We start from the raw sequence: 21419 nt of genomic DNA, 5'->3' as shown, positions 1-21419 counted from the left end.
ATTGGGTTGATGTACTGGAAGCAACTATAGTCAATGTCGTACAAGATGGTGCCTCCAATCCAAGCATGTCGCACCGGTCGTGCCTCCAAGGTATCCACACGTACAGGAACATAAATCCAGCAACGTGGGGCAGTGCTAACAGCCCTGCGCAGCATGAGGAAATAAAAGGACGTTGGAGAGGTGGATGCAAAGGGGCGCTGCTAGATTGGATGATGCGGCCAACCCCTTGCTTCCTTTATATAGCGGCAACCCCCCTTTAGGGTTTGGTGTGATCATTCCCACGTTTCCCACTAATGGGCCCTAGGCCTATACGACTGAGGAGGGGGCATGTCGTATGTGATCCCTTTGCCTCGCAATATACGTCGAGCTCAAGGCGAGGTTATCATCCTTGTTTCCAGGTCAACCCCCTTCTCTTTGTCATGCATAGCACTCCACAAAATATGATTAACACCTTAATCATAAGCATGCCCATGCGTTTTCAAAAACTGAACACTTAGAGGGCCTAAGAAACGCCACCCCCATCACCGGAGGGGCAAATCCCATCTTGATCAGTCTACGATTTACTACATGCTTTACGGTAAATCCGAAATCCACCTTCATAATAACCTAGTTTCGAAGCAAGGAAGGCTTCATCCTAATCGCCTCACGAGAGGATACTGCAAATTAACCATAGCTTGTCTCATAACATCTGCATATTCACGTAGATACACCGAAATGGTCAAAGTTGTTTATGATCAGAGACCGCGAGATCTAGTAAAACTTAACGAAGTGAGTATTCGCAAAACATGTTGTTTTCAGTTGGAGGATAATGTTTTGAGAAAGACATAACCGGACATGTAGCTTGTTGTTCATCTTCAGAAATGCCCACGGACAGAGACACCGGCAGCAAGCAGATGCACAAGCCGCCCCAGACTCGGCAGATATTTCCATTTTTCTAAAAGAAAAGGGGGGGAGACTCGGCAGATATTCTGCTACGCGTCGTCCTCAAAATAGAGACACGCAGCAAGCCAAACGAGCGCGCCATCTGACGCCACGCTCGCCGCGGAACAGAATATCCAAAACCGAACTGGAAACGGACCGAACAAATACCCAAGTCAAATGAAATGACCCTTCTCTCCTCCGCTCCGCTCCGCCCCTCTCTCACGCAGTTCACACACTCCTCTCCCTCTCCTCCTCTCCTCACCCCACCAAAACCTAAGCAAGAAAGGCCAGAGGAGCTCCGAATTCGGGCTCGAATGGCCAACCTCCTGCACCTCCCGGACCTCGCGGCGGCCCGGCCGCCGGCGGCCGGCGTCGCGCGGAGAAGGGGGGCGAGGGTCGTGGCGGCTGCCAGGGCCGGGGGCCGCGTGAAGCAGGAGGAGCCCGGGACGGGGACGGGGAGGGGGCGGGTGATCAGGGTCACGGACCCCGTGCGGAACGGGAGGCTGCCGGTGCCGGCGCCCCCGCCGCTCTTCTCCGTGCCGATGACGCCGGCCTCGGAGTCGCCGGCGGCGACCACGCGGCGGGACGACGACGAGGAGGAGCGGCGCAGGTACTACCTCAACCTGGGCTACGCCATCCGCACTCTCAGGGAGGAGATACCCGACGTCTTCTACAAGGAGCCCAGCTTCGATATATACAGGTCCGTGCCCATGTTTCATTGCTTCTCTTTGTCTTCACTTTGAGAACCTTTCAGAAACTTTTATATTTGAAAAATACAAAAACAAAGGATCAACTGTTGGGTGGAACCCTGGTAAATTTAGGGGTGAAATTGGTGTGGCTACTTCATAAGGGATTGGTCTGTGGCAGACTGGCATCAGCTTCTAATTAGAACATGCTACATGCATATTTCGCTGCAGATATCTCTCTGGGTTAAGTAGTTGTGCCGACGCAGTAATTATTTGATTGCCATTGACCGATGTTGGTGGCTAGATTGCCTCACAATACCGCATCTCTTCTAAATTGAAATTATGATCTAGCTTAGTCTTTCAGTACTCTTCACACCTATCTAGTGTTGGATGTTTTTCGAGATGGGATGGATGACCTGGGCAGCGCAGCTACTATTGGGCTATCAAGCATCAGAAGAACCACATTTCAGAAACCATCTAATGAAGCTTAGGTTTTATCTCTATATAATGTTAATTAGGATATGGTTTGTCTTGTGGATGTGAGTAGGACCTCTTTACTTGTAGAACTACCCAATGCATTCCTCAAGAGATTCAGAGATTCATGTTCGAGGCAGTAGCGTTGGCCCTCTAGTGTTGATTCTGAGTGGACATTGGTACAATGAACTGAAATGTGGACTGGAGAGCAGAGTATATGTGCGATAGGCTTGACTCAGTAGTGTGAGGCTCTTGTACTAGATTCACAATATGGTGGCATCTATCTTTTCTTCTTTCTTATGCACACGGTTAGCCTCTACATTTTATCTGTTTTTTTTCTTCTGTTGCAGAGTTTTGTTTTGTTTCTTTATCGGGAACTAGTAAGTTAATTAGTGTAATAGAAACGCATCCTTGCTTCTAAAAGAACCAGTGGTGCATGGTTAGGGAGGAAGAGATGACCAGGCTGATCAAGTTCTAAAGTAGGTTCTTTCTTGTTTGCGCCGATCATCATCGATCTATGGTGATAGCTTAGCGCTGTAGTTGCCCTTTTGGCCATTTTCTTTGTTTTGCTCTGCATTTTATAGAGGGTTCCTGCATCCATTTTCCCTATCTTCTGTTACTTGTTGGGAGCTTTTATCCTCGTAACACGGAGACAGTCAGTTCTCCTGCTTGTTCTCCTTAAAAATACAATCTAATTCTGGTTAGTGTGTGTTTTCTGGTTTGGTTGGGATGTAATGATATCTCTTTCTTGTTAGCACACTGTGGCCATCTTGTTTAATAATTATCAATTAATGCAAGCAATATGACATTTGCTTGAGCTTATCTTATCCATTTAGCGTGTTGTCTAATCTACGATGCAGACTAGGAGTGGGACCACACATTTATAAACACGACCCAACATCAGTTGCTTACATAAGTGTTTCTTGCATTAACCTTATCAGTATGTCAGTTGTCCATTAGAGTTTATATTTTATTACTGCGATCATGAGGTTATCCCCTGCAATAGTGCAAAAGAGCCGTTGCTAAGAGTATCTTTTGTATGTGGGACTCGGGTGTAAAGATTAGAGGGGGTGAGGCTAGCTAAATTATTTGATGAACCGGTTCTAGTTTGAGGATCGAGTCTAAGCAAATAAAATGATTGAATGGGTGCAATGTCAGTTTGCAAACTCACGAGATAAATATGCTAGTGCTCAGAAAAACGTAGAGCTGATTGTCTTTCTGCTAACTAGTGGGTCCTACAGCCAGGTCAAAGACACTGTAGCAAATTTTGCTCTGCTAGACTCTCTATGGGTGGCAGACTTCATCTCAACAAAATCCTCAGCACATTGCCCATGCCCTAACCATTTAAGTACATCCAAATCATACAGTACTTTTCTTGCATCTTTAAGCTGCCTTCAAAGTTCGAATATTCACTGAACTTAGGGGCTGTTTGGTTTGAGACTAAGTTTGCCTAAGGTTGCCACGCCAACGTTAAGCAAGTTTGACCAACTTAGTTGGGCGTTTAGTTGCAGCCACATCTTAGGAAAAATGCTTTTTGCCACACTAGGGCCCCAATCACATCCACTCACAAAGTGTGGCAAGATTCCCTTAGGCTTGCCAACTTGTGGCTCCAATTTTGTTGAACCAACCTTAGGCAAGTTTGGCAAAAACTTGTGGCAAAGTGTGGCAGTGCTAGGCCTAGAACCAAATTAGCCCCCAAGAGAAACAGAAAAATACAATATTTTGTATCTGAATTACGAGGTTACTATTACACCTGCATGTTTAATTGCTCGATCTTGGCTCTGTTCGAACTTTAGCATGTATTTCTAATGCTTTGCAGTTGCTCACATGAGTTGAGTAACTTGGGCCTGCATCTGTCTTCCATTCTAAGTAACTTATTATGTTATGCAGAGTACATTGCACGAAGGTTGCATTTTCTTGTACAGATTTGTACTGTTGAGTCTTGTCATTGGTCTTTCCCTAATTCTGTTTGTTGCTATTTGCCAGAGATGATATCGTCTTCAGAAACCCTTTCAATAAATTCGAGGGCATTGACAATTACAGAAGTCTATTCTGGGGATTGCGCTTTACTGGACGTATCTTCTTCAAAGCATTATGGGTTGATATAGTTAGTATATGGCAGCCTGCCGAGAATCTTATTATGATTCGCTGGATTGCCCACGGCATTCCTAGAGTCCCATGGGATGGCCATGCCCGCTTTGATGGTGCCTCCATTTACAAACTCGACAGGAATGGGAAGATCTATGAGCATAAGGTACACAACATTGCTACGAACCCACCGACAAAGTACAAGGTCCTGTCTGTTCAAGAGCTAGTCAGATCACTTAGCTGTCCGTCCACTCCAAAACCAACGTATTTCGAGGCTTCATCTCAATCTTTGAGCACGGCGTCGCTTTATTCAAGGTTGGCATGGATCAGACGCTTAGCAAATCTCAGAGGAGGATAGGGTGGGTCTTAGCACGATACTTACAAAATCTACCTTTTTGTTGTATTGTAGTCACCAGTCACTGATGAGTAGTACTGAATCATAACTGTTGTATATATGTACAGAGACAAATTTATACAGAATAAAGTTGCTCTTGGTTGAGCTGTATGGACTGCAGTGCTGCATATGTTTGTGAGCAAGCTAATTTGGGGGCGTGCCTGCTCCGGTTCCCTGAAGTCACCGACCTGCACATTGCAACGGTCTCCAAAACAGCGAATTTGACAACTAGTTTTATTGCAGTATTATATCTATAAATCCCAGACTAAATTATATATTGTGAAGCATATGAAGTCCAGCATTATTATATCTATGAATCCAGACTAAAATCATATATTGTGAACCATGTCAAGTCCAGCATTCTTTGTGTCTATTTTGTCATGTTATAAATACTCAGAACAGAATGGTTGAGTAAATCAACTGGAAAGAACAAAGGTGCGGCGTTCCCTTGTCTAAGATCTCACAAAATCATGCGCCAAATTCATCTAGCACGACGCCAATAGCTGCACCAGCCATGTCTAAGAACTTCTACACTATCACGCGCACAGCTGAAGGTTAATCAGCAAAAGCATGACGAGCAGTAGCAAAGATGTACGCTAATACGTTTAGGAGTTTTCTTTTCTTGAACCGAGTTTAGGAGTTTGTTAAATTTTAACCATTGCGCTAAGCGGTGGTACCATGTTCAAAATCCATGTATCAAGGACTAATGCGCATACTTTAAGATAACAAAACATGGTGTTTTATGGTATGGACTTGTGACACATCCACATTCTTTCTGACAGTCATATTATTACGCGGTACACAAGTTCAGTTTCTACCTTCACCATGACATAAGACATCAAGCCCTCAAACTTCCAAGTTTGGCACAAATAACCACCAATCCTTTAAGCATTGGATGGATATAGGGCAGAATCAGGATGACAGTAAATATTCATGGCCAACAGTTGATTTGATCATCAACAAATACTGTTATAAGCACAAACAGTGTTTTGCATCGGTATCTTCAAAACCATGCATACTTTTTGACACCTGCCAATAGTGATAAAATAAATGAACCTAATATTTTTCATTTGCTTCATTGTGAGGCCCACGACAGCACCCAACTTTGTACTAACTTTAGGGAGTATATAATAAGATTGGGATAAATGATTTGAGATGTCTAGCACCAAGCAAGCGGTCTACAAAATTCAGCTTGATTAGAAAATGGGAAAGATTATGCATTTTATATGAGCTTACCCAGCTTCAAAACTGAAAGCAACTGTTACTGGTCCAAAATGCTCAAGCCTAACCAGGTAAGCGAAAATAGTCACACCGAAAAATTCAACCTGAACATGAACCACATATTTGATATGAAACTTAGGCAGTGTCCACTCCCTCTTGCATGCCACTGGACAAAATAAATCGGGTCCTCACAAAACCTTCAGGTCTCTCATACCCCCTCTTGCATTCTTACTGTCGACGCTGGAGGAATAATGCTTTCATTCTCAATAAGAATATGATCTTCCAATAATTTGCAGGGCAGGCAATTCCTGGGTAACCTTCCAGTAGCCATCAACCCCACAAGTTGCCCTTCAAGTCTTTATCTTTACCTAATAATAAAGCAAATTGGGTTTGTGTCGTACGTTATTAAAATTACCCTCGAAGTTGACATAAATTACCCACTATACCACCTATAAGTTAATTCGTTAGGCTGCATCCGCCTCGGCTTTGGTTGATAAGAAGTGACACCCTTCTATATTAGTATTTAATGTACTTATCTTGCTGGCTGGAGACAACGGTTTTTACTTGGGAGACCAAGGTTCGACCCTCTCCCGCTGCCCTTTTTCCCTTCTTTTTTCTTTCTTTTCTTTGGCTACACGGCTCATTAATAAGAAGTGTCTAAAGTGTCGACATGGAACAATGACTGAAAATTATTTCGGTGCTATAGTTCTACATTATTTGAACTAATATATAGTTATAGAAGTAGTAAGTACAGTGTCGACATGGAACAATGACTGAAAATTATTTCGGTGCTATAGTTCTACATTATTTGAACTAATATATAGTTATAGAAGTAGTAAGTAAGAGTACTGTCTTGGAGGTCGCAAGAAATCACTAGTGTCATTTATGTCCTTCTGAGGGCTCTGTTACTAAACCAACATAAATTTGTGAATAAGTGTTTGTTTTTTTAGAAAAGGAGGATTGCCCCCCGGCCTATGCATCACAAAGATGCATGCGGCCATATTGTGCAACAAGTGTTAGGAGGTGACAGCCATGTGGTGAACCGGAGATGGCTATGGTGCAAGCAAAATTGGTAATGGTGACTAGAGGCAGTGGAGTAAGCGGCAAGGAAGTAATATTGGTCACAGGAAGAGTTGGCAAGTTTGGCTGCTTGTCTATTATTGTAGCAATATTGCTTTGGTGATTAATCAAGTTCTTTGATAAACCTATTTTTGGGAGTGACAAAAAGGATATGAATCTTGGTCAATAATTGGTTCAACACATATTTAGCCTACATTCGTAACAGAAGCAAATATGAAATTGAGCTGTACAAAACTGTGTCATTTAAATGTACAGCTTCCATAACAGAAATAAAAACCAATAAATTGCAAACATTTTGTAACAATAATGCAGGTAAAACATTTCAATACAAGTTAGCCTCTACTGTGAGTAGTAGGTAAAAATTAAATGCCAAAACAAGCTCAATCTAGTATCCTGCAAATAGGAAACCAGAAGTGATTATAACCATTTGTAGAAGTAAAATCAGTGATACTGTTAAAGTATCTACCACGATAAACAGCAATCCATTTACATTTTGTTTATTCATGCAGCATTCCCTAATTCCAAGTATCATTCTTTTGGTTGCAGAAAAATATAAGGGCATCTACCAGTCATGGTAAATATGATACTTTTTCAACGTACAGAAATCATGGCATATGGTTAAAAGTAAAGCAGCGCTAAATTTAAAGAAATTAATTGCAAATTATTCCTGGTGATAATTTTGGACGGAATAGGATGCCACACCATTATCTGACGTGTCTATAGACAGTTGGCCAGTGAAGATTCCGTGATCCATCATTAATCCGTTCACGTTAGGCTCACTGATGGCATCGCTCCATGGAAACTCAAATCATTCCATACGCGGACAGGCCATGAGGAATCTGATGCCATGCAGCATGAGATCACAAGCTTGGCAGAATCTGTCTCTTCTTGTTTTCTGGTGCTGAAATGCCCAGGTCTCGTAATCCTGCCAAAAGACAGACACAAAAAGAATCAAACCATACCTGAGCATCCGTGCGTGCGCACACAGATCCTTGCATTATACAAGAGTGATAAAATCATAGAACATAAATTTGATCATCATCATAGCCTAGTCAAGCATGGGATATGACATATACACTTTTTGTTGCAGATTAAAGATTACAGTGGCCGTTAAAAAATAGGTAAAATTTTAGCAAATGGCACACGGATCAGGAAAGATCATCTGATTAGCAATATAAACCCTATTTATTGGCCTAATAACTCTGGTCTCTACCAAGCAATGTTTTTTTAGAGTATCAGAGTACCAACCAACAAAAATACAGAAGTTTTAAATAGAGGGCTATAGTGGAGGGGCATCACGCTAAACGGCATCCTGTACAAATTTGTGGTGCTATAGCGCCAATTTAATTTATTTTCAGGCTGCCGCTATTTGCCATAGCTCGCTATTTAGAACTTTGAAAATACCTAGTCCTATCCTTGTAACATGCAGTCTTTGCTGCCCTGTATCTTGGAAGCTAGCAATAAAGCTGGAGACAGATGACAAGTTTAAACTTTGGAAGGGACATTCTAATTTATCATATATGTTCAAACATGTTTTTTCTTGGTGAAACTTCGTCTCTTTGGTCGCAATGAGATTTGCTAGATAAGCTGATGAGTATGCAGTATTTATTAAACATCAAGAACCATACTAGTAAGCAAAACTAGCAGAAATCCTTCAACTTCTGGGTTTTCCCTGCTGTCCATGAACCAGTAAAGATTTTCTGATCACACCAAAAGTTCATTTTTGAGAGTCCAGATTTTGGTCTCATGGATCTAAGCAGCAGATTGCTTCACGTATGCATTTAGAATATGTGCATGTGGTGGAGAGTCTAAAACCATTCTATTGATGATATTTCGTGGTAGTATCCATCCAAAATAAAGACAACATGCCTCTACTAAGGATCTGCTCCAAACATGTCCACTCCCGGACAACGTGAAGCTGCGAACCTGGCAAACAATAGACCGTAAACTACAAATCAGTACCGGAAAGATGGCATTATTTCAGATGATAGATTCCAATTCTCTATCAACACCTACATTATTGAGTGAGAGCATCTCGAAAATCACCTGCATTAATATTTCCATCAGTTATTTTCAGAAGCTATATTCTCCTAATGGTAAAGCTGCTGCCTTGTGACCATGAGGTCATGGGTTCAAGTCCTGGAAACAGCCTCTTACAGAAATGTAGGGAAAGGCTGCGTACTATAGACCCAAAGTGGTCGGACCCTTCCCTGGACCCTGCGCAAGCGGGAGCTACATGCACCAGGTTGCCCTTTTTTATATTCTCCTAATGTGACACTATGCCGGCTACACCACCTCTTTGTCTACTTGCACTTTAACCTCCCAAGGAAGCTATATATACCTCTGTCCATCCATAAGACTCTACACTTCAACAACTCAACTCAAGCACAAATACAACAGCCACATTGGCGTTATCTTTGTTTCAAAGAAAAACATTGGCGTTATCTGAGGCTCTCCGTGCAGTCCCTAGAGCTACTGTGTGAAGACAACTCTGCCAAGCCACAGTTGAAAACCTCCTGGGCTGTCACTTTCAACCTCAACACCAAACAAAATGATGACCCAGAAAGTAAGATGGCTGAAAACATAACAACACAAGTAGCTGGGCCACTGCAACCTGAATCCTACCATGAGATGATGAAAAGGCAGCAGAGGAGGCTGCATTCATGGCCTTCTCAGGAGGTGGATGATTTTGAAGATGATGAAAATGACGTTTCTGATATGATTCCGAGGATGCGTGCACTTGAAAGTACCACAACGCTGTCGCTTGCGACTTTCGCAGCGCTACTGATTGAATTCGTTGCTAGGCTTGATCATTTGGTTGAAGCTGTTGAGAAGCTCTCCCAGATGGCCAGGTTCAAGCAGCAGACTGGAACCTAACCATTGAATGCCACAAACAAATTAATGATTAGCAAACCTACAGGTTATAGAACAAAGTGTTTACTCATCTACCACAGTACCTATTGATCCAAAAGTGTTTTTACTCTTTCATATACTAGAAAGTGGAAAGGTGTGTTTAGTTACTATTGTTCGTCAGTGGATCTAGCAAATGTAATAGAGAATACACTCGTAATCTATTCTCATTATATGGTACTATCCAGTACTGATTAATATTATATGAATAGTCAGCATCATTTATTTCTCTGTAGTCATCAGTAGTGAAATGAAGTGGGGCTTTAACATACATACATCTGACGATCAATCAAATTGTATGGAATGAGCTTTTCACACTTCTTCTCTGTTAAAACTCAATTTCCGCTTGCTGATTGAGCTTATCATCACCAACTCACCAAGTGCATTTGCCTTTCAGCTAAACACAGTCGAAGCAAATTCGACACACTATCAGACTGCATAAATAATGTTAGGAATTAACTCTGCTCGCTGTTCATCCTACATAGTGCGCACTATCAAATCCAGAACACTAGAACAGTGCATAGCATCGGCGTGCAAAAGTAACCTCCATCGTCCTATCTGCCCAGAGGTACCAATAAGCCCGGAGGACACAGCCAGGGTCGTCCAATCCAATGATCCATGACCAGCCATTCAGTCAAGCAAACCTTAACCACCACGGCGAACATCACGCCATGGCGCACGGAAGAAAATGCACGCCAGTACAAACCAACTAAGCAAACTACGATTAGGAGAATCGACACGAGCATAGAGTCGAGCACCTGGTGTGCATTCCGGACATGGCGGCAGGCGAACACGGACGGTGTCCCTCGCAGGGGCTAGCACGACCGGATCGTCCCTCCTAGGGGTCGATCAAAGTGCTAATGCAGCAACAGTACCGTCTACGGCGACGGATGATCACTCTCTCGTCGACTCCGGCGAGCTCCTGGCAAAACCGACGACCGTCCAAGACAATGCTGGGGTGGAGCGTGGACGTGCCGCCGCCGCAGTTGCCAAGCGAACCTTTGAACGTGGGCTGGCCCAAAACAGTGGGCCAGGCCTCTCCAGGAAAATGGCAGCCATTTGAGCCTACCTACCAACAACCCGTTCGAACTCTATCCATTCCCAACGGCCAAGAGCAAGCGGCTGGTAACCGCTCAGTCCGTCCCGCCCCCGCCCCCGCCCCCGCAGGTCGCAGCCACCGCCGCGGCGCCATGGCCTCCGTCACCTCCTGCTCTTCCACCGTCTTCACCTCCTCCTCCTCCTCCATACCCTACCGAACAAGGACGCCTCTTCCATCTCTCCGCCCGCCGCCGCGTCTCGCCGGCCTTCTGGGCCGACTGGTACAGCGCACACGATCCCTGAGCGGAGGACAGAGATAGATAGCTCCCGGATGTGTCGGACCACCTGACGCGAAATCGCCTCCGATCGATGCAGGTGCTGAGGTGCCTAGCTAAACGCGACCCGGGCGAGCCGCGGCTGCTTAGAGCTCCTGTGGTTTCTGACGAGAGAGAGGCACTGGAGCCGGCAGGTCGGGACAGTGGCGGGCTCGCACCGTCCGATTCGTCGTGGGGGCTCGCGTTCGCGGCGGCGGCGGGGGTGCTCATGACCCAGGGGTCGCAGCAGGCGCTGGCCGGCACGCAGTTCATGGGCCTGCAGCCGCCGGCGGACCTGCTGGGGGATCTCGGGGACATCAGTACAGGTTTTGCTTCAGTTAGGAGAACTGCCTCTGCCCTTTCAATTTGATGCTTCGTCGGTTCCTTTTATTTCTTTCCGTAAAGTAAGTGCATGTCGCGTACATTTCTGATGCCCCAAAATTCAATTTCAGGCTTTTCTGCTGATTTTCTTTTCTGAGCTAGGAGACAGGACGTTTTTCATTGCGGTGAGTATATCCATGCACACAATTTGATTATTTTGCCATGGTTAGAATCTTTAGAGGCTTCAAGACTTCGTACACAATGCTTGCCCGCATTTTCTATTCCGCAAACTACATGTTGAAACCGGCAGACTGAACTAAATGTTGCATGCGGACATCCAGTTCAAAATCCGGTTCGACCAAACCGCAAAACCAACTATGAACATTGAACACCCCTACCACTAGTACTGCATTCTATTTCACAAGTTATGTAGCTTCCTATTTACTTCGCACTCTGTGCTACACAAGTAATTTGGTACCAATGTGTATACAAAAATGAGTCATTGATAAGTGCTGCAGTTTCATGTGTTTCAATAGGCACTTTTAGCAGCTAGAAATTCCGGAGGAGTCATTTTTCTTGGCACATTTGGAGCACTTGCGTAAGTACTACAAGTATATTTTTCATGCTTTTCTCTATACGCTACGATGCTTCTCCTATACTGTTACTTGCTTATGTGCTTCTAGTTATAGATTTTAAGTTATACAGGAATATAAATTTTTCCATAGTCAGTAAATTATGAAGTTCCGCTTTTACTTGAACATATCAGACTTACAAACAAGGTTGATCTTCTTGGGTATTAACAGGGTAATGACAGTTATATCTGTAGTTCTTGGTCGAGCATTTCACTACGTTGATGGCGTCCTTCCATTCAGGTGATTGTACTTGTTGTTGAAGTTTGAAAGAGGACCTTGTCTGCCACCCTTAGTTGACGACCTTCTGTTTGCTGCTCTTAGTGAAGAACCTTCTAATTGCTATTCTTATCTGATGTGCCTCTTGGCATATGCAGTTTTGGCGGTACAGATTTCCCAATTGATGACATTCTTGCTGTGTGTCTCTTGGTAAGCAAAGAAACCTCATATCATTGTTACATTTACAAATATACAATGTGTTGAAATCATGATCTATCACATACTCAAATATGTACTTAGAAATCAGTTTTTCTGTAAACAAGTTTAGGTTTAAAAACATTGTCATGCCTGACGAGCTTAATTGAATTTAGGTATACTATGGAGTTACTACATTACTTGATGCAGCTTCAGGTGATGGAGAAAAGATGAATGAGGAACAAGAGGAGGTAGAACTTCAAATTTTAAAATCTTAGGTTTACTCTAGTATATCCTCAAATTTCAGGTCACAATATTCATGATATGGATCTTAGAGAAAAACACATTCATACCTTTTAATCAACTAAGACTTAACTGATGAATAATCCAATCTTCTTGGCCTTCTATCGTGTGCTTATATTGTAAACCTTCTAAGAACTACGTCAATATTATCTATTACATGAGAAAGAGCATAGTCTTCAAAAGAAGTATGCAAAAAGGCAATGCATACAAGATCAGTGACATTAAGGAATATACTGCAAAAGTTATAGTTACATATCTAATCGATAGCCTTTGCAGTTGCTCGGTGCACTTGATGATATTCTTGTGCTTGGCCCTCTTTCTGTCTGATAATAAAACTGCTTTATAACACTATACTGAACAATGGCAGGCTGAGATAGCAGTTTCGAAGTTTTCTGGAAATGGTGCAGGATTAGTGTCTGTCGCCAGTACTCTTGCTAGCACATTTGTTTTGGTTTTTGTTGCTGAATGGGGTGATAAATCATTTTTCTCAACAATCGGTATAGTTCTTACTACCATTACATACAAGTGTAAAATTCTATTTTCACAACCAAGATTGACACTTGTTTCCTTGTTCTTTCACAGCACTTGCTGCGGCTTCATCCCCTCCGGGTGTCATTGCAGGGTCGCTTGCTGGTCATGGTGTTGCAACATTGGTAAGAAACAACGGTACTTGACAAAAATGGTCCTAATTTGCAGAACATTCTCGTGATAAGTTATCTGTAGTCAACGTACTAAAGGACTATACATTGCAATTGATGGAATGCTGAAATTCTTTAGGGCTTTGGTCATTTGTCTGAGTCCTACTTGTTCTGTTGTTGTGCCAGCCTTGTGTTTTGCAACTGCCTTCTCTTGTTGATCATTTTTTGCATGTGCTTGTTAACTTAACACCTTCAGTGTATTATCAGGATGCAATGTTTATTTAAGTTCTTCTAAGGAACTTCTGTTAGTTAAAATCTACTCTGTTTATTGAACATAAACACTATGAGCAGCAACTATGTACACGTCAGTTATTCTGTTGATCATTTTGGCTCTGGCTCTTATGGAGATTGGCATTAACTATCTCTCCTCCCACAGATTGCAGTTCTTGGTGGCTCTTTGCTGGGGACATTCCTATCTGAAAAGGTAAATCAGTACTATCAAGGGAGCCTGATTTCTCATGTGATTTTTTTTTCCCGACTAACATCCCTAGCAAGCGGCATCGTTATCTAGAAGAAACTACCGGGGAGTCTAAGCCTCGAACCCGGGTGGGCTGGGTGAGCACGGTCGCCTCTAGCCAACTGAGTGATGCTCAGTGCTCCGTGTAAATGAATTTGACTTAGTGGTTTCACTCCCATGTTTAAATTGCTACAGATTTGTAGTGCGGATTACATTTGTTTGTCACTCGATCAACCCCTTAACATATAATTTGCTAATATATAATATCAAATAATTCTTTTACATAAACAACCCGTTCAATTTCGTGCACTAATGAGCTCATGCAAAAGCGCAGGCCATCATGAGAAGGCGCTGTAAGCGAAATCTACTCATACTTAAACACGGGCTATTATAGAAAACTAACAGAATATCTTGTCGACTCCATTTTATTATGGTGAATAATATCGACTTTAGGGACTTCTTCTCAGCCGTGGAGATAAATACTCCATGTGTATAGGCCACATTTGTAGGAAACTTGAGAAACTTAAGACAAATTCCTGCACAATTTATGCTCAACAGTTCTGTCTCCATTCTCGTGCAGATTATAGCATACATCGGAGGGAGCCTTTTTTTAGCATTTGCCGCTGTGACACTAGTTGAAATCGCGACTTCATGACTTGAGAGGAGACCCAAGATTCACCGACATGGTACATAACAGGTGTGCATGAGATACATCATTTACTTGCAAAATGCTGCTACAGATAAAATACCATCCTCTAAGAAAACATTGTTTTTGTCCCAGTGCAGAGAAATCAGCAGTTTAGCTATTTCTCATGTGTAATAACAGTGGTACACTGATATGCTGAAGGTCTTGATTGTCTACAGGAAATTTACTGTTGATATGGGAACACCGTAGCATGCATTGGATGATTTGTTGTTGCTGACGAGAATTTCTGCCTCCTTTTCCACGGCATCCCTTTATCAGCATGATTGGTACTGAGACTCAGAGCACGTGTAAAACTCAAGTCCAAAGAGCATTTTTTTTACCTGTAGATGTCATTTGGGATGGGACCTGGGACAAAGAGCTGTAGATGGCATGTAGCCTTTTTTCTTACTCTTACCTTTTACCAAAACATTGTTCAGGGAAAGCACAGTCCACTGATTTGTTCAACAGTCACAGCACCGTGTAGTCATTACAGAAAGTCTATGGCACTGTGTTGAACTGTTTCAGTCTAGCACAGCATTGTACTACAGCATTTGGTCTTCCTACAGTGCAGAGGTGATAATTGTTGCGAGGAGTCATACAGTGAATACATCGTCATATGAACAGAAGCAGCCTGTTGCAGATCTCAGTTTGGCAAAAATGATCATGCTCAATTATACTCTACTAGTATGTGACAACATCCAAAAATCTGAACCGATCTTTTGAATTACAATCATAGTGCTACTGTAGCAATTAGGGATACTGACCAATTTCTCGGCGGCGAGGACTAAGCTAATCTAGTTATTAGAAGTTGACAGCATAGGAAGAGCTACTCGAACGGCATCTCTGTTCTTGGGATTCCCCCTGTAAATGGTCATCGTCTCCTCGTCGAGATCAACCAAGACGGTGCATAGAGTATACAGCGTTGGACCTGAAAAGTAGTCACCGGTGAAACAACAGGTCATGTTTTTGTAGCAAACTCCCTAATTTTTTCGGTGCCCAACATACATGAAAAATGGCGTGCGCTGAGATCACCTGTCATAAAGATGGGGTACTTGTCGTCGGCCGCGTCTCCGAGCACCGCGAGCGCCTTCTCCTTGGAGTCCATCGCGCACTGCGCCGCTCTCCTCTCCCTGCTCATGGAGTTCTCGTCCTGCACCTGCGTAAATATCCATCCACGCGACACATGCAAGTTTACTCATCGCTCACTGAAGTGAAGAGCTTGTTGGGCTGTACTGATCATGTCTACCTGCTCCACTTGGAGATGACGGTACATGTTCGCGTGGAAGGAGGGCGTGGCGCCGGCCTCCTGGACGGCGAACCGGCTCCGGGAGGCGGTCTCGACGGTGACGATCCGTCGGGCTCTGACGTCCATCAGGTTGTAGCAGTGCCCGACCGAGACGCCCGGCGAGCACACCCTGCGCATCGCGTCGTCCAGGTCTCTCGCCTCCAGCAGGTCCCGCGACACGAAGTTCACGGCGATGGCCCCCGCGGCGACCTCGCCGATCGCCGGCGGAACCGAGTCGAGCGTGAAGGCCTGAACATGTCGAAATTCAGCAGGGATCGTGACAGTCCAGTCGCGCACGTCCGGCTGATCTGATGGGGATGGGGACGTACAGTACACGTACCACTCCGTTGCTGTTGAACCCGAAGGCGCAGGTGGGGAGCTCGCCGGCGTAGGTGTAGGCGGTGAAGGAGGATACGCCGTCCGGCGACGTCGCCTTCACCACGTAGCTGAGGCGGAGAAGGCAGGAATGCAGGAAGGATCAGCTGTGCGTGCGACGGTCGATCGGACACGGAGAACGAGCAAGGCGACCAACGTACGTGTGGCCGAGCAGCGCGGCGGTCGCGTCTTCGTTGTGCGCCGCGAACGCCGTCGACTCGCTCACCATCAGGATGTCGGAGCAGTCGTCGTCGGGCTCTTCTCTCCGTTCGTGGTCCTTCTTTGGGATGAACGGACGAATCTCCTTCCTCAAGTTGACCAGAATCACCTGCTCAGCACACACATTCAGTAATGCTCAACGGAAATTCCCACGTTGCAGACGGACGGGGAAGTTAATGAGAAGGAGAATTTTACGTGGAGGAGTGGGACGCCACTGCCGTCCGCCATGCCCACCAGCTCGTCCCAGTACCGGGGGTACCTCTCCCTGTTGGCGGCCTGGAGCGCGGTGAGGAGCGGCTTGCCCGCCGCCGTGGACGCGAACGGCAGCAGCTGCTCCTGCAGGAAGGGGTCCACTTGCATCCTGCTCCTGATCGTCTCGCTGAACCGCTGGCCCACGGCGAGACCGAGCTGATATCCCTCGGTGTAACGGCCGGCGTCGAAGACCTCCAGCTCGCCGGCGTCCATGCCGATCGAGCGTGGGAGCTTCCGCAACAGAAGGTATGCGAGGAAGAGGATGTTGCTTTTGCTGCTGCCTTATCTTCAAATAGCTGTTTTTTTTTTGAGAAACTCAAATCGTTGTGGTGTGATTTCCTGCTGCCAAGCCTTCGTCTAAATTTGGCCCATCAAGGTCGAGCATACCTTTCATAATATCGAGTTAATTGCACGTTGGTATCACATTTCGGGCAGTGTTGCGAATTGATACCAGTTTTCGTAATTTTTAGGTGTCGGTACCAAGTTTCAGGCAAGCTGTTGCAAATTGGGCTAAACTTCGTATTTCTACGTATTGACGTTGGAACTGACTGCCCGGGCCCGCATGTCAGCCGACTGGCGAATCGGCATGCGCTCGCGCGCTCACTAGGACAGGTTCGGCCCGTGCTCTCCCCCGCTTCTCCTCTCCTCTCGTGTTCCTCCCTCCCCCTCGAACCCTAGCATCCCTTTGCATCTCTGCGGCGATGGCGGTGGCGACCCCGGGCGATGTGGCCGGTGGCAGTAGCAGCGGCGGCAAAGGCTATGGCGGCGGGAACAGTGGAGACTCGGGCGGCGCTGCTTCAGGTAGTTTCGGCGGCGGCGGCGACGACTACTCGAGCTCCGCCTACTCCAGCGACGACGAGAACAAGTTCATGGAGCCAACAATCTCCATGGAGCAGCGGGTACGTCTGGCCCAGCTATGGGTGGCGAACCCTAGCAGTAGCCATCACTTGACACATGGAGCCGGCGGCGTGCTATAAGAATTTCATCTGTTTTCCTTCTCTATTGTTATAGATTTGGTCAAACATCCCTTCAATGTTAGTTGGTAGTGGGGATTAGGATTAGGGTTAGTTGCTTCTTGCCTCCGTAAAACTGAAATTGGGGACCATAATTTGTAGGATTTGGGGATTAGGGTTAGGGTATGTTTTATTTTAAATTGGGGATTAGAATTTTCTGTTAACTGAAATGTGAAACCAATTTGGCATTCAGTTAGTGCATTCTGCTAAATAATTAGTTGGAATTATCTGTTAACTAAAATATGAAACCAATTTGGCATTTAGTTAGTGCACTGAGCTTTAATTTCTTGAAATTTTCTGTTTAGTAAAACTGTGGACTAGGGTAAGGTTTACTGGATAGTTTTATTGGTTAACTGGTCATCATCTTCTGTTAACTGAAATTGTAGTCCCATGTAGGTTATGCTGATTAGTTTAAATTGGCTATGATTTGTAGTTTGTATGAAGACATTTGGAATGTTAGGATGCATTTTGATGCTCAGGAAACTTTAGAGAGAAAGCTATCTAGCTCAGATGTGACATATCTGAATCTGAGAGCACTGATGGAAACCCAGGGTTTTACTATATATGATTCATTGTATTACATGGAGTCTCCAGAAGTGCAGGGCCTAGACTTGGGTGAAAATAATATTAAATTACTGTTGATTAAGAGGGAGAATCAACAGTTTGGTGCTTGATGTGTTAGTTAGGGCTAGTCCATCTCCTGGCAGTGTAGTACTGAGTCACCAATTAGCTCCAATAGTGTATTCTGAACCTGTTGTTTATGACTTGAGAGAGCCTCCTATTTATGTTGTTGATCAGCAAGGTGTGGTTTTTGAAAGCCAGAGTATCTCCTCAAGTGCAGCTGTGTCCTCAAGTTTTAACACAAGAAAGCAGGAATATTTAAATCCAAAGTTGGAAGTTGTTATGGAAGAAGAACAGGAGGGCTATGATGGCAGTAATGTATACTCATTTGTTTCTGAAGAGGAACTGCGGCCTGCTGAAGATATAAAGATGCAAGAGGAATGAGAGAGAGAGAGAGAGAGCTACAAGATCTAGAAGAGGAAGAAACAGAGGATGAAGAATTAGAAGGGGAAATGCTGCATTATGAGGGTGATACAGAGGATGAGGATTTATTCGAGCTGGATGAGGGTGATACAGTAGGTTCAGAAGAAGAAGCTGTATCTTTGGCAGCAAAGAAGAAGCAGAAGCTGCCAGTTAGGAGAGTACCAAGAACAAGGTCAGATAGTAGTGTTTTAGAAGAAGTGCAACCAGATTGGAAACCCTCGTCAGATGAAGAAGAGAAATGTCTACTGAAGGACATTGAAGATGATGGGTATGAACCACTAGCATTTGTGCTACCTCGAAAATGGAAGAGTAAGGCAAACAAGAGGCCACCCAGAGTATATTACAATGAGCAATTGGAGCAACCACACCAGTAATTGCAACTGCATATGTGTTTCAGGGATCAACATCAATTTAGAGAAGCTTTGTTGAGCTTGCACATCACTCAGTGCAGAGACTTCAAGTATCATAGGAACTCAGATCAGAGGATCATTGTGCATTGCAAATATGGACATTGCAATTTCTGTATTGTGGCAGATGTTATAACAGGTGAAATAATATTTGCAATTAAGAAGATGAGACTACAACACACTTACCCTACTACTACAGAGACAACCAGGGTGAGTGCCAAGTGGCTTGCAAAGCATTATGAGCCACTATTTAGATCAGATGTCAGTATGGAGTGCATGTGCCCAAGGCTATGGCATATAGGGCAAAAACATAGTTGTTGAGGCTGTGTTGGGGGATCATAGGAAGCAATACCCAAGGCTCAGATATTATATGCACAGACTGTCATGGATACTAACCCTGGGAGCAGAGTTGTAGTCACTACAGTAACTCGACGACCAACTGAGAAAATTCCACATCCGGGACCATGATTCCATGCCATGTTTTACTGCATCAATGGTGCAAGGGAGGGGTTTCTCAAGGGTTGTAGACCATTCATTGTTTAGTAACTTCAGCTTGTAGAGAGTACTTAGATGTTATTTTCAATTCATTGCACATATAAATGCATTTGATACTTATCCGTTTTGAATGTTCTCTTTACTTGCTCTTAGAGTCTTGATGGATGTTTTATTAAACTAACAACTGGTGCACAAGTCATTGCTGCCACTGGTAGAGATGGAAATAACAACATCTACCCAATTGCATTTGGAATTGTTAGACAAGAGGACACACCTAACTGGTGTTGGTTTTTACACCAGCTAAAAATCTGTCTAGGAGGAGAAGTTGGACGGTCCATATACTATAATGTCTGATAGACAAAAGGTATGTGAATGCATCTTCCATTATGTGTTGCATATATCTATTTTCCAAACCTAGTTGTTATCTATTAAACAATAGCTTAGCTTGTTAATTGTGTTCTTAATAGTTCCCTTTTAACCCTGAGTTGGCCTTGAGAAAGAACAAACATGTGGTAATTCCCTTTTAACTAGTTCTTCAGTTTGATGTTTTTGTAAATTACGTTTTCCCTTGTACATTTCTTACTTGTAGTATTATTAACTGTTTTTCCTTTGAGTTGTTTTCCAAGCCTGCTGCAAGGAATTCACAAGCAAGAGGTGTTGCTCCTGGAGCTCCTGCACCAACACCTACAACTCCTGCACCAACACAAAGAGCTCCTCCAGCTGGAGCAAGATCTGGAAGTGGTGCTGGTAGAGGTGGTGGAAGAGGAACTGTAAGAGCATCTTCTGCAAGAGGTGATACCATGGCTCAATCTTCACGATCTGCAATAGGTGCTACTGGGAGAGGTGTTGTAGGTACTTCAAGGCCATTCTCTTCCCCAAGGCAGTATGGTGCCCCAACTTCTAGTGCTCCTCCACCTAGTGATGGTACACCCACTGGCTAGATGGCCTAGTTCTCAGCCAGTGGATACCGCTGAATGGCATGACGTGCCATGTAAGCTTCTGTTGATGCTACAATGTGTTTTATTTTGGTTTGATGTCACTGCAACAACTTCTGTTGATGCTAAAATGTGTTCTATTTGGGGTTTGATGCCACTGCAACAACTTCTTCTGATGCCACAATGTGTTTTATTTAGGGTTTGATGTCACTGCTAAGTCTACTTGATGGTTTGTTAATGGTTCTCTTGATGGATAACTTGATGGTTCTGTTGGGGATTTTGTTCATGGATTGATGGCACTAGTGGATATGTTTATACTTCAATGTCAGTGTTTTGCTATTTGCTCATGTGGATGGATATATTGATTGACGACATGTTAATGGATTAATGAACATATTGATGGACATGTTAATAGATTGTTGACTAAAACCTAACCTAGTGATTATAGTTTATGGTGGCTTGAGGTCGATGGAACAACCCTAACCTAGTGTTTAGGGTTTATGGTGGCTCGAGGTTGATGGAACCACCCTAACCCGGTCTTTACGGTTTATGATGGCTCGGGATCGATAGAACCAACCTAACCCAGTGTTTATGGTTTATGGTGGATCAGGATCGACGGAACCACCCTAACCTAGTGTTTCGGATTTATGATGGCTCGGGGTCGACGAAACCACCCTAACCTTGTCTTTAGTGTTTATGGTGGCTCGGGGTCGACGAAACCACCCTAACCTAGTGTTTAGGGTTTATGGTGGCTCGGGGTC

General features: G+C 44.2%; 3 protein-coding genes and 1 long non-coding RNA gene across 7 annotated transcripts; 2 read left to right on the top strand and 2 right to left on the bottom strand.

Moving 5' to 3' along the window:
• Nucleotides 1-1111: 1111 nt before the first annotated feature.
• LOC119275482 lies at nucleotides 1112-4683 on the top strand. Its single transcript, XM_037556335.1, has 2 exons — nucleotides 1112-1621; nucleotides 4068-4683. Exons 1-2 carry the CDS (start codon nucleotides 1236-1238, stop codon nucleotides 4525-4527), a joined length of 846 nt encoding a protein of 281 aa, XP_037412232.1. The 5' UTR covers nucleotides 1112-1235; the 3' UTR covers nucleotides 4528-4683.
• A 2662-nt stretch (nucleotides 4684-7345) lies between these two features.
• Nucleotides 7346-10780, bottom strand: LOC119281135. The gene is made up of 3 exons (XR_005138276.1): nucleotides 10533-10780; nucleotides 9490-9737; nucleotides 7346-7789 (listed from the first exon to the last, which is right to left on the bottom strand). It is a non-coding gene; the product is annotated as an uncharacterized LOC119281135 (long non-coding RNA).
• A 105-nt stretch (nucleotides 10781-10885) lies between these two features.
• LOC119275481 (GDT1-like protein 1, chloroplastic) lies at nucleotides 10886-15178 on the top strand. 4 transcript variants are annotated; one of them, XM_037556330.1, is made up of 12 exons: nucleotides 10886-11093; nucleotides 11188-11463; nucleotides 11579-11632; nucleotides 11984-12045; nucleotides 12251-12319; nucleotides 12454-12505; nucleotides 12667-12741; nucleotides 13161-13290; nucleotides 13376-13446; nucleotides 13868-13915; nucleotides 14529-14645; nucleotides 14813-15178. In XM_037556330.1, the coding sequence occupies exons 1-11, from the start codon at nucleotides 10965-10967 to the stop codon at nucleotides 14601-14603; spliced, it is 1041 nt and encodes a 346-aa protein (XP_037412227.1). In that variant the 5' UTR covers nucleotides 10886-10964; the 3' UTR covers nucleotides 14604-14645; nucleotides 14813-15178. The 4 variants fall into 4 exon arrangements, with proteins under 4 accessions (XP_037412227.1, XP_037412229.1, XP_037412230.1 ...); XM_037556332.1 differs by having other exon boundaries at nucleotides 14796-15178; XM_037556333.1 differs by having other exon boundaries at nucleotides 14730-15178.
• Nucleotides 15179-15280: 102 nt separating this feature from the next.
• Nucleotides 15281-17054, bottom strand: LOC119275480. Its single transcript, XM_037556329.1, has 6 exons — nucleotides 16708-17054; nucleotides 16455-16621; nucleotides 16259-16364; nucleotides 15880-16167; nucleotides 15666-15789; nucleotides 15281-15561 (listed from the first exon to the last, which is right to left on the bottom strand). Exons 1-6 carry the CDS (start codon nucleotides 16975-16977, stop codon nucleotides 15428-15430), a joined length of 1089 nt encoding a protein of 362 aa, XP_037412226.1. The 5' UTR covers nucleotides 16978-17054; the 3' UTR covers nucleotides 15281-15427.
• Nucleotides 17055-21419: the final 4365 nt, after the last annotated feature.

Source organism: Triticum dicoccoides, chromosome 3B, assembly GCF_002162155.2.
Source record: "Triticum dicoccoides isolate Atlit2015 ecotype Zavitan chromosome 3B, WEW_v2.0, whole genome shotgun sequence".
Classification (NCBI taxonomy): Eukaryota; Viridiplantae; Streptophyta; class Magnoliopsida; order Poales; family Poaceae; genus Triticum; species Triticum dicoccoides.
This window is presented reverse-complemented; position numbering and strand designations above follow the sequence as displayed.